Source organism: Elephantulus edwardii, unplaced genomic scaffold (assembly GCF_000299155.1).
Source record: "Elephantulus edwardii isolate Elephantulus edwardi_28Jun2011 unplaced genomic scaffold, EleEdw1.0 scaffold00126, whole genome shotgun sequence".
Classification (NCBI taxonomy): Eukaryota; Metazoa; Chordata; class Mammalia; order Macroscelidea; family Macroscelididae; genus Elephantulus; species Elephantulus edwardii.
The window spans coordinates 1,771,756-1,784,588 of record NW_006399876.1 but is presented as its reverse complement, the minus strand read 5'-3'; the positions used below and the strand labels follow the sequence as shown (position 1 = coordinate 1,784,588).

Here is a 12,833-nt window from a genome sequence, read left to right as displayed (position 1 = left end):
TGCTGTAAGCCCAGTTGCTGTCAGTCCAGCTGCTGTCAGTCCAGCTGCTGTAAGCCCAGTTGCTGTCAGTCCAGCTGCTGTCAGTCCAGCTGCTGCAAGCCCTGCTGCTGCCAGTCCAGCTGCTGTAAACCTTGCTGCTGTTCTTCAGGCTGTGGACAGTCCTGCTGCCAGTCCAGCTGCTGTAAACCTTGCTGCTGTCAGTCCAGCTGCTGCAAGCCCAGTTGCTGTCAGTCCAGCTGCTGTAAGCCTTGCTGTTGTCAGTCCAGCTGCTGTAAGCCCAGTTGCTGTCAGTCCAGCTGCTGTCAGTCCAGCTGCTGCAAGCCCCGCTGCTGCTCTTCTGGCTCTGGCTCCTGTGACTGCTCTGAGGTCATCTGCTGTGTCCCCATTTGCTGCTAGAATGGCATCTGCTGTAGGAACAGTCTTCATTCCATGTCTCCCAACTGCTCCCTCTGCTGACGGCCTTGGTGAACTGCAGGTCTCTCTTCTTGCCCTGGACCCAGTACTTCACACACCTGAGTGGACATCCTGGGAGACAACCTCACTCAGGCCAGAGAGCAGTCCTGCGCTCACAACGGCCCTCTAAGGAGTAAGTGGCCATGGTTGGCAAGTTTCATTCCTCTCAGGAACACTGTCTTCCACTTCCAGGAACCGATCTCCACGTCAGGGTCACCAGAGGCTCATGAGAACCTCTACCTTCCTGCTTCCAAACTAGGAAAAACCACCACTGCTGACCTCCCCCAGCCTCCTCCTCCTCCCACCACCTAACATAGCCCAGTGCACCAGGAGGCCCCTTCTTTAGAGCGGGCTTCCATATTTGTGCTTTAAGTACAATTCACTGTCAATAAAAATTTCTATCAGTACAATTATTCATCGTGTCATTCTGTCAGTTGTCTCTTCATCATGCTGAAATGTCAAAGGTCACATTCAACAAACCACTGCACTGAGAAACTGTGGTACAGTCACACGATGTAATGCTATGCATCACTCGGAAGTAACGACTTTGAAAAAGGCTATATAACGTGGAAGAGACTAGAGCACTATACTGAGTGAACTAACTCAGGCTCATAAGGACAAATACTGCATAATACTGTTTCTCTCATAGCAGAAGGATCACTAGTGAGATGTGTATGTATATCCTATGAGGGAAAGGGAATGGCCAGAGGGGCTGGGTGAGGAGGGGTGCAAGTCACGGGGGTCAAAGAGTTGGTGGGTGGAGGGAGGAATGAGGGTATTAGTAAAGATCCATGAGTTCACGAAGCTCAATGAACTCCACATAGCACAAGTAGAAAAACTCCAAAATCATCAAGGAAAGATAGGATGAAATTTCCAAAGCCAACCCCAAAGCAAACCAAAGCGGCTCGGGGAACCAGGACAGCCTTGGATTTTTTTAGGGAGATATTCTGTAAGGAAAATGACAATGGAATGGCATGACCAAACCCTAAAAGAAAAACTCTAAACCTGTCAATAAACAATTTTATGTTCACCAAAATTGATCCCAAAAAATGAGATGGTAAAATTCACACTCTACTACGAAAATATAAATTAGATGAACCTATGAAAATAATTAATCTCCCAAGAAATGCCCGAAGATGTCCCTCAAAAAAAAAAACCCAACAGATATGGTGAACAGCAACTGGAGATTAAAATGCATGACCACATAATCCAGAAAACAACCTTGATTCTAAAGGATAAAAGACAAAATAAAAGTAAAGCCAACATGAGCAGTCTCTTCCTGTGCCATTTGCAGCCTCTGTAAACTGGCGAGAATGACTTTGATTTTGTTTGAAACCAAACACCCAAACTACTGCCATATCTTGATTGCAACTCAAGGTAACCTTCTATCAGCTACCTGAATCTATGAATCCTAACGGGAAAGCACTGCGTTTCTTCACATATGGAGGGGCAGCTAGATACAAACTGCCACCTTTTGTATTTGCCGTCCAACTCAGAGCCCACCATGCCACCAGGGCTTTTTAAAAATAAACCTACAAGACTGAAGATCAGAAACAGGAGACACTAACTTGTAAACAATGACAACTTCAAGGCACACAGAAGAGAAAATTATGTAGAAACAGAAATTCAAATTAGAGAGGAAGTCAAGATTATATCAAGATAGAGCACATTGATAAACTTGGGAAGATAATCACAAAAAAATACAGTAATACCAGAAATGACATTAAGAAATCTTCTAACCAAAATAAGAAGAAAATCAGAACTTAGCAAATACAAAAAGAACCAGCTTAAAGAAAATTAGTAGAAAAGCAGATAACAAAAGGAACTCAGAAAAAGAAAATTTTAGAAACAAATATATTATGGATATAACAAAAATTAAAAGACTTATTGCGATGGGAAAGTCTGCTGTCAGGGACCTCTCCAAAGTGCTGAAGAGCAATGGTGTCTCTCTGGAGACTAAAGTGCATCTGGTACAGGCCATGGTCTTCGCAATCACTTGTTATGCATCAGAGAGTTGGACAATAACTAGGGAGGATAGAAGGAGAATTGACGCCTTTGAGTTGTGGTGCTGGAGAAGAGTATTGAGAATACCATGGACTACTAGGAAAACAAACAGATTCATCCTAGAGAGTGTTAAACCAGACTACTCCTTGGAGGTAAGGATTCTAGGGCTTCGTCTGACATACTTTGGACATGTAAGGAGGGAGAGGTCCTTGGAGAAGGACATCATGCTTGGGAGGGTGGAGGGACAGCGCAGGAGAGGAAGACCCTCTATGAGGTGGATTGATTCAGTGACTGGGGTAATTGGGATGGGTGTGTCAGAGACAGTGCGATTGGCACAGCACAGAGCAGAGTTTAGGGCTGTTGTACATAGGTTACTATGAGTCACAAGCGACTTGACGGCACATAACAACAACATGATAATAGTAATTTATATCTGTCATGTCATTAGCCAAAAAAGGCAGAATCAACAGCAAAAGAAGATCCTTCAGCACACAACAGACTTGCCTTAAAACAATACAAACAAAACAAAATAAAAACCCTACCCCAAAATAGGATTGGACAACATGCTCAAAGTATCAAAGAATGTGAGTCATTCACTAATTGCACACTGCCCCCTAATAACCAAGGAAAGATTGACACCTGTGTACACTGCCCCCTAATAACCAAGGAAAGATTGACACCTGTGTACACTGCCCCCTAGTGACCAAGGAAAGATTGACACCTGTGTACACTGCCCTCTAGTGACCAAGGAAAGATTGACACCTGTACACCCTGCCCCCTAGTGACTAAAGAGAGATTGACACCTGTGTACACTGCCCCCTAGTGACCAAGGAAAGATTGACACTTGTGCCCACTGCCCCAAGTGACCAAGGAAAGATTGACACTTGTGCCCACTGCCCCAAGTGACCAAAGAGAGACTGAACCTGTGCATACAGCCCCCTAGTGACAAGAAAGAGAATGAAACACGTGTACACTGCCCTCTAGCTATTTGGGAGAGACTGGCAATAGTGCACACTGCCCCCTAGAGACCAGGGAGAAACTGGCACCCAGGGCACCCTGTGCACAGTGCACCCTAGTGACCAGGGTTATACTGACACCTGTGCACACTGCGTGATAACAACCAGAAGATTCTGGATCCCTCTGAACATCATAGTCTGGAGACTTCAAACAGATGACACTCAGTGCACACGGCTCTGTAACAACCAGGGAGAGACACAAACTCCCTGCACACCACCTCCTAGAGACCAGAGAGAGACTGGAACACTGTGCACACTGCACCCTAGCAACCAAGGAGACTGGCACCATGTGCACACTGCCCTCTTGTGACCAGGGAAAGACTGACACTTGTGTACACTGCCTCCTGGTGACTGTGGAGTGATTGACACCTGTGCACTCTGCATTCTGGGGCGATATAATGACATCCTGTACACATAGACCCCTAGAAACCAAGGACTGTGTTATTTCAAGTGCACACTGCTCCCTTGTGACCAGGAGGAGATTGGCACCCTGAGCACACTGCCCTCTTGTGACCAGGAGGAGATTGGCACCCTGTGCACACTGCCCTCTCGTGGTGAGCAACAGAATGACAACTATGGACACTGCCAAGAAGCAACCAAGGAAATACTAGCACCTGGATACAAATCTTCCCCTAGTGACCAGTGAGAGGCTGACACCTGGCTGAGCACAGCCCCATAATGACCAGAAAGAGATTATTATCCAAATACACAATTTCATCTGGTGACCAGCCAGCAGAGAGTGGGCGTCCCTCAGACCCTTGAAAACCTGAAGCTAAAGGGTCTCAGTCCTAATAGAAATGAAGTGTTGATGTTTGTCAGACTTATAGAAAAACAACATTCCCAAACCCTGCACAAGTAGCATCTCTACAACACCTTCAAGCAGAAAAGTATTCTCCTATTAGTTGGAGAAGCACAAAGCACCCCTCACTACCGGGGGTGAGGAAGTCCGTGTTCAGCCGGGGAATAGTCATGGGTTTGCCCAGTGCCACACTTGAGAAAGGGCTGGGACAGGTCAGTGGTAGAATGCTCACATTCCCCTGGAAAACACACTTCTCATCTCAGGCAACGTGCAGCATGCACCTTGAGGAAAATGACCCAACATGGACCCTCTGGGAAGTCCGAGGCCCACAAGGTGTGGCTGAGAGACTGACCAGTCTACCCTCCGGCAGGTAAGGCACGCAACACATCCCAACTGAGCTGGTGCTCCATGGAGGTGGAGCATAAAGCCAGCCAGCTCCACCAGCATTCTTACCTACTGGGTGAGGGTCTCAATCTAGATGAAACCCCATCAGCTGACAGTGACAACGCCACACTGCATACACTCCTTGAGTCTCCATTGCCTCGTCTCTGTGCAGACTGAGATAAGGCAAACTGCTTGGCCCCAGGAGAAGGGATGCACCTGTAAGCCCCTTTAGGGTCAGTTCTTTGTCCTGATGCAGGTCCACCCCCGAAAAGGGATGCGTGACCTCACATGCCAGCTCATGCATTCCTTAAAGAACCTGAGTGTGAGGAGATGGCCTGACTTTCCCAGGGCTGCCTGCGTCTCACAGGAGGTGTCCAGTGCACTGCTGTTGGTGGTGGTCGGTGTGCAAGTAAAACGGAGTGTGATTTCTGCCTGCTTCTCACTTTTTTTTTTGGGGGGGTGAGTGGTTTTTAAGACCACCTCCTAGTTTGTTTGGGAGAAAGTCTATGGCCCCCACTAAGAAGGATGGAAAAGGCCCCTCCAAAACAGAGCCTTCGTGAGGCCACCTCACTGTCAGACCCTCCCCCAGGGATGCTCATGCAGAGGGGTTCTCACACTAGTGCATCCGCAGCATCGTGACCATGCTCCTCCCTCACCGCACAGCCCTCAAGCATCCTCCCATCTCCTGCTGCCCTCGAGGTAGAAGAACGATGGAGGACTCACCTCACCAGTGGGCACCCTGAGATGTTCCAATTCCCAGCCTGACCCTGGATGTCATTTTTCCTTCCCACTGGGACCTAACAGAGCTTCTCCTGCCCCTGTCACAGTCGTCTTCTCCCTCAAGCCTAATCAAGAGTCCACGCGCACCTACACATGCTCACATGTACACACACACATACAGGAATGCTCACACAGACGCACACACTCACAGATATCCACACTCTCTTGGGCTACTTCTCCCACCTGCTCCAATTTCCCCATTATTACTACCTAATATTGTTGTGATGGATTTGTGACAACACTTGGGAGACAGCAGAGAGTAGCAGATGAATGTCTATCTGTGTATGCTGCAGATGGTCAAGGGCTATAGTATTCAATATGAATTGACGTTCAACATCAAGAAAACAAATATTCTCATCACTGGGCCAACTGGTAGTTTCATGGTGGATGGAGAAGACATTGAGACTGTTAACAGTTTCAGCTGGCTTGATTCCACAATCAACACACTTGGCACCAACAGTAAGGGAATCAAAAGACAAATAAGAAAAGTCTGCTGTCAGGGAACTCTCTAGAGTACTGGACAGCAATGATGTGAATATGGGGACTAAGGCACAGCTGATAAAGGCCGTGGACTTCACAATAACTTCCTATGCATTAGATAGCTGGACAATGACTAAAGATGATAAGAGAAGAATTGATGATGTCTTTGAGTTGCAGTGTTGCAGAAGAGTGTTGAACATACTGTGGACTGCCAAGAGAACAAACAAGACAGTACTCCATCTTACATGCTTTGGGCACGTGGCAAGGAGGGGGCAGTCCTTGGAGAGCATCTTGAGTGGAGGGCTGGAAGGACAGTGCAAGAGAGGGAGACACATGATGAGATGGGTTGACTCAGTGACTGGAGCAATGGGATGATGAATGTTGGAGGTGATGAGACTGGCTGAAGGTGGGGCAGCCTTCACGACTATGAAGCATAGTGTCGGTGTGAGTCACAGGCGACTTGACAGCGCATAACAACAACACAGTTATTTAACTTTACAAGTTGCTCCTTTCTATAAGATTCCGTAGATGCACATGTAATCCACCACTGTGCCATTGTAGGTGTGGACCGTAGAGTCGGAACCGACCCAAAACTGACCCTCTGGCAGGTTTTCAGAGGCACTAATCAAGCAGAGGAGACTGCCAATACTTTTTCTGTGGAGCAGCTGGTGGGTTTTGAGATTGTAGCATAGCTTCTTGCCACTAGGCCACCACTACAAAATCATACAGAGTGGTTTCGCTGTCTCTCACAGTCTCTGTGTTCCACCTCTTCATCCATCCCCATCCCTTGAAACCCTGTTTTCTTTCTGTCTTCTTAGTTTTGACCTGACAGGAATGGCCTTCCCTTGAAGCACAGGGTATAGATCCTTCCAGATGCATGTTTTACTTAGTAATGAAACATGAAAGTGTTTTCCTGTCTTTTCTTGCCTTGAATGTTCTCCTGTCGTAACAGACTAGTTTTCCGACCTGTGTCTCTACCACTGCTTGTTTCTCCATTGACTTCTTGAAAGAGATCCTGACTGGTCTCAAGTTTTAGAAAATCTAAATGAAGCTGATGTTAACATTCATGTGCAGCTTTTTCAAGTAGTATCAATCTCCACTTCATTCTGGTAAATCCTAGGGCCAGAATTGTTGAATTATAAAGAATATGTATTGTTTTTGTAAAGCCTGTTCCTCTGCCTCCCTAAGCCTGTCCCACTGCCCTCTCTAAGCCTGTCCCACTGCCCTCCCTAAGCCTGTCCCACTGCCCTCTCTAAGTGGCTCTAACAATGTGCTTTCCCAACAGGTATGTCTGCTTCCTGAAACACTTCCTTTGGAATTCCATCAATTCCGATGCGCCTATATTATTGTCATGTCTTCAGTGCAACTCAGACTACTTTCGACAGTACCATTACTTCTTGAAAATATGCTGCATCCTGAAATAGTTCCAGATCAACCAGCTCTTTTGGGTGCCATAACCATATTCCTTAACTCTGATTTTGTTGTTTTCTGCGTTATTAAATATTTTGCCCATAGTCTCCTGCAATGTTATAACTCAAGCCTTGGATATTTCTTGATTCTTTTAGCTTGAGAAATGCCAAGGATGTTCTTATTTGGACTTTCTACCTCCAGTTCCTTGCACTTTTCATGAGTAGATTTTGCTTAGTCTTCATGAGATGCTACTTGAAATCTTCTGTTAGGTTCTCTTACCACAGAGTTCCCTTCCCTGGTTTTGGCTTCATTTCCTTCCAACGCAAGTTCCAGAGTCCCTGCTGACATCCTTTCTGTTCTTTTCTTCCTTCTATGTCTTGAGAATGACCTTTTGCTTCTCAGTGGATAATGCCCTTGATTTCATCACACATCTGCTCTACTGTCATCAGTGTTCATTGCTCAGATCTAGTCTCTTTTTTACATTTGTATTTTATATCGGTTTGCTTACCATGTTTTATCCTTCTTGTTTCTCACTGTCCTTCATTCACATTTTGTTCGGTACAATCGTTCCCCTTCATTGTGTTTTATAAAATGAATCATTGCTGAGCCATGCAGAGTCCCCCCTGGTCTTTCCCATTTCCTTTGCCCACCCTTCCATCCACCCAGGAAACTGTGTAACCCCGTGATTTCACCTGTGCCATCTTCACCTTTCTGCTCCTCCTGACCCCCCGTGGATCCTCACACACATTTTACTAGTTATCTTTCTTTTTCTACAGTCATGGACTTACACACTATTTCTCCTCATGAGATTGAGTTGGTTCACTCAGCATAATGCTCTCCAGTCCCTGCCAAGTTATGTAATGATTTTTTAAAATCGTTGCTTCTGAGTGCCACATTGTATTTCATTGTGTGAATTTACCACAACTTCTCAAGCCATTCAATTGTGGTTGCACATTTCAGGAAAAAATAAAATTGATGAAAAGAACCTTCAAAAGGTTGAAGCACTGTGTACATCAAAAACGTTTTCCAACAGGAAAAATCTTTTGGCAATACCATCTCAGATAAGGGTCTCATAACAAAAGTTTACAGGCTCCTGCTGGGGCTCCAGAAGGAGAGACGGATACCCCAATTACAAAAAGAGCAAAAGACTTAGAAAGACTGCGTACAGAGAAGACATTCAGATAGCCAACAGACACATGGAAAAATGCTCAACGTCATTGACAATAAGTGAGGTACAAATCAAAACCATAATGAGATAAGCATTTCACTCCAGTAGCAGTGGCAAAGTTTAACAAAGCAGCAGACAGCAAATGTTGGAGAGGATGCAGAAAGATAAGATCTCTGATACACTGGTTGGTGGGATTGGAAAATGGTACAATCACTAAAGAAGGCAATTTGGTGTTTCTTCAAAAACCTGAATATAGAAATTCCATATGACCCAGCTATTCCACTGTTAAGAATATATCCTGAGAAAATATGAAATTAGACACAAACAGAATACCAGTGTTCACAGCAACAGTATTCACCATCACAAGAACTTGGGGGAAACCCAAATCTATTCTTGTTGTTTGTAGTTATGTGCCATCAAGTCACTTGCAACTCATAGTGATCCTATGTACAACAGCCTTATACCCTGCTCTACCCTGTGCCAACCTCACCGCCTCCGACACATTTACTCCCACCACCCCAATCACAGGATCAATCCACCTCATTGAGGGTCTTCCTCTCCTGCACTATCCCTCCAATCCCCCAAACACGATGTCCCTCCCCAAGAACTGGTCCCTCCTTGCAACATTCCCAAAGTATGTAAGATGAAGGTTCAGAATCCTTGACTCCAAGGAGCAGCCCTGTTTAACCCTCTCCAGCACAAACCTGTTTGTTCTCCTAGCAGTCTATTCTACAGTCAACACTCTTTTCTAGCGACACAGCTCAAAGGCATCAATTCTCTTTCTATCATCCCTAGTCACTGTCCAGCTCTCAGATGCATAGCACACAATTGCAAAGACTATGGTCCAGATCAGGTGCACCTTAGTCTCCAGCCTGACGTCGTTGCTCTTCAGTACTCTTGAGAGGTCCCTCACAGCTCCCAATGCAATTCATCTCTTGATTTCCTGGCTGCTGTTACCAAGTGTGTTGACTGTGGAGTCAAACAAACTAAAGCTGTTAACTATCTCAATCTCTTCACCATCCATACTGATGCTGCCCATTGGCCCCAGTGGTGAGAATCTTTTTTTTTTTTTTTTAGAATCTTTGTTTTCTTGTTGTTGAGTTTCAATACAAACTGATGGCTACAGCTGTTGAACTTCTGCAGCAAGATGGTTTTCAATTTCAGTGGGATTACATCCAAGGTCATATTTTTGTTGTCAAAACGTTTTCATTTTCTTCTCCTTCAGTTCGGACTTGTATCTGCATAGTTGTCTTGAAGGACATGCAGTCAGAGCGCTCCTGGGAGTCAAGGAGGATGGCGCCACATCTCATCTGGGGTGTGTTGGCAGGAGGGACCAGTAATTGGAGAGACACCTCCTGCTGGGACAGGTAGAGGGTCTGTGGAAGAGAGGAAGACCCTCAACGAGATGATCAACACAGAGAGCACCCCCCTGCTCGAGCAAAGGTGGCGCCGGACAGGGCAAGGGTCCATGTCTTGTCCCCAGGGTTGGGCGGAGTCAGTAGACAGCTGCTCACAGCAACAACCAGCACGGATGGAGGTGCGTGCCTACTGCTCACACTCGGCGGCGCTGGGCTGGCCTCGCTGTGGACGTCAGCCATTCCACAGTCAGGCAGTGTTTTACATTCTTGCTTTTATTTCTGGTTCCCAAGTACATAGAGCGTTCTCTTCTTTTGCGATGGAAAAGAAATGCATGAATATTAAAAAATAATGAAAACCAGTACTCATTACACAAATAATACACCTCTTCCCTGGGTGAAATGGGATGACTAAACCAAATAAATGGAGAGAGAGGAAAGAAGAGACAGAGGGGAAGAGTCAAGTACACAAACACTGACACAGTGGCTGGGGCATCAGTAACACAACAACAGGGAAGTGACACACACCCAGGATGAGGGCACGGAGGGATATAAAGGCGCCAGAGACAGTGGCTTCCACATTCCAGCACCTTCCTCTGCACCTGCTCTTCTAACCAAACCCTCCTCAACTCACCTGAATCATGAGCTGCTGTGGCTGTTCCGGAGGCTGTGGGGGCTGCGGCTCCAGCTGTGGGGGCTGTGGCTCCAGCTGCTGTGTGCCCGTGTGCTGCTGCAAGCCCGTGTGCTGCTGTGTGCCAGCCTGCTCCTGCTCCAGCTGTGGCTCCTGTGGGGGCAGCAAGGGGGTCTGTAGTTCAAGTGGCTGCTGTCAGTCCAACTGCTGCAAACCCAGTTGCTGCCAGTCCAGCTGCTGCAAGCCCTGTTGCTGCCAGTCCAGCTGCTGCAAGCCCAGTTGCTGCTCCTCCGGCTGTGGACAGTCCTGCTGTCAGTCCAGCTGCTGTAAACCTTGCTGTTGTCAGTCCAGCTGCTGTAAGCCCAGTTGCTGTCAGTCCAGCTGCTGTCAGTCCAGCTGCTGCAAGCCCCGCTGCTGCTCTTCTGGCTCTGGCTCCTGTGACTGCTCTGAGGTCATCTGCTGTGTCCCCATTTGCTGCTAGAATGGCATCTGCTGTAGGAACAGTCTTCATTCCATGTCTCCCAACTGCTCCCTCTGCTGACGGCCTTGGTGAACTGCAGGTCTCTCTTCTTGCCCTGGACCCAGTACTTCACACACCTGAGTGGACATCCTGGGAGACAACCTCACTCAGGCCAGAGAGCAGTCCTGCGCTCACAACGGCCCTCTAAGGAGTAAGTGGCCATGGTTGGCAAGTTTCATTCCTCTCAGGAACACTGTCTTCCACTTCCAGGAACCGATCTCCACGTCAGGGTCACCAGAGGCTCATGAGAACCTCTACCTTCCTGCTTCCAAACTAGGAAAAACCACCACTGCTGACCTCCCCCAGCCTCCTCCTCCTCCCACCACCTAACATAGCCCAGTGCACCAGGAGGCCCCTTCTTTAGAGCGGGCTTCCATATTTGTGTTTTAAGTACAATTCACTGTCAATAAAAATTTCTAAAAAAAAAAATTTCTATCAGTACAATTATTCATCGTGTCATTCTGTCAGTTGCCTCTTCACCATGAGCTGACAGAAGTAGATGTATTGCTACATGATGAAATGCCTAAAGTCACATTCAACAAACCACTTCACTGAGAAACTGTGGTACAGTCACACGATGTAATGCTATGCATCACTCGGGAGCAGCGACTTTGCAAAAGGCTATATAACGTGGAAGAGACTAGAGCACTATACTGAGTGAACTAACTCAGGCTCATAAGGACTAATACTGTTTCTCTCATAGCAGAAGGATCACTAGTGAGATGTGCATGTATATCCTACAAGGGAAAGGGAAGGGCCGGAGGGGCTGGATGAGGGGGGGTGCAAGTCACGGGGGTCACAGAGTTGGTGGGTGGAGGGAGGAGTGAAGTAATTAGGCAAGGTCCAGTGAGGGCCTCAAAAGACAGGGTAATAGTGGGCGCAGATCAACAGTGATTAATTTTATACATTACAGTGTAGGAGAATAATTTTAAGAAACACAAGGTGAATAAAAATACAAAGAAATTGGGTTGACTTTAAAAAAAAAAACACAGAAAAACCAAAAAGTATCATAGTTACCAAAACAGGGGCAGTCCAATGATGCGTGGTAGCCTCAGTCATGTTTTGGTTAATCTAGTGATTACTATTTAAATAACTGTTTCAAACACTGAGATAGAAAAGGTACATTTTCTTTTTAATTACATAATTTTGAACCTGTAAAGTTCATAGATGTTTGTATTAATTTCCGATAGCTGCTGTAACAAATCATCAAATGTGGTGACTGAAAAGAACATATATTTCAACACAACAGCGGAATCACCCAGGCCTGTGGCTGGAGACCAGGATGGTGCGATTGTCCCCCACTCTCTCCTGGTGGGCTGAGGTGCAGTCTTCCCTACACCGGACACAGCCAGCCCACAGCGGGCGACACCTGCCTCCAGCCTGGCTCCTGCTCGGCCTCCGGAGACCAGGACTCCAGGGCTTGCCACCACCTGCCACACAATCTCTCTCCACTGCCTCTGACCTGCTGACTGAAGTGTCAGGTCGGCCGTCCCTTGCCCAGGAGGAGCTCTCCAGGCCCGGGTGCTCTTCTAACCCCAGTTTTTTCTTTTCTGTTTAGAAGTTTCTAGCCTCCTTGTGCTTCTCTCGTCTCCCCGACTTTATTCCCTCATTCTCTTTCTCTTCTTCCTTCTCTGTTCTTTCCCCTCCTGCGTTAGTAGTTTCCCGTGTCTTCCTTTTCCTTATTTTTTTCCCTATTCTTTGCTTTATTGCTCTTGTGAATTTATTATTTTTTATTATTATTATTATTTGATTTTTGTTTGGCTCTGTTTCATATCTTTTTTTCCATCATTTAAAAAATTAATTTTAATGACATTTACAGAGATATTGGATTTC

The 12,833-nt window shown here is 46.4% G+C and overlaps 2 protein-coding genes across 2 annotated transcripts in view; both read left to right on the top strand.

Annotated features, from left to right (window-relative positions):
* Positions 1-396, top strand: part of LOC102860816 (keratin-associated protein 5-5-like) — a 2,140-nt gene extending 1,744 nt beyond the window's left edge. Inside the window, exons 3-4 of the mRNA XM_006893363.1 lie at positions 5-113; positions 267-396. Of these exons, the coding sequence (XP_006893425.1) occupies positions 5-113; positions 267-396 (239 nt within the window). The remainder of the gene's footprint in view (positions 1-4; positions 114-266) is intronic.
* A 10,268-nt stretch (positions 397-10,664) lies between these two features.
* LOC102860000 (keratin-associated protein 4-7-like) overlaps positions 10,665-12,833 on the top strand; it is a gene marked incomplete at its 5' end in the record, with an annotated part of 45,297 nt that continues 43,128 nt past the window's right edge. Inside the window, one exon of the mRNA XM_006893362.1 lies at positions 10,665-10,791. Coding sequence (XP_006893424.1) covers positions 10,665-10,791 — 127 coding nt within the window. The remainder of the gene's footprint in view (positions 10,792-12,833) is intronic.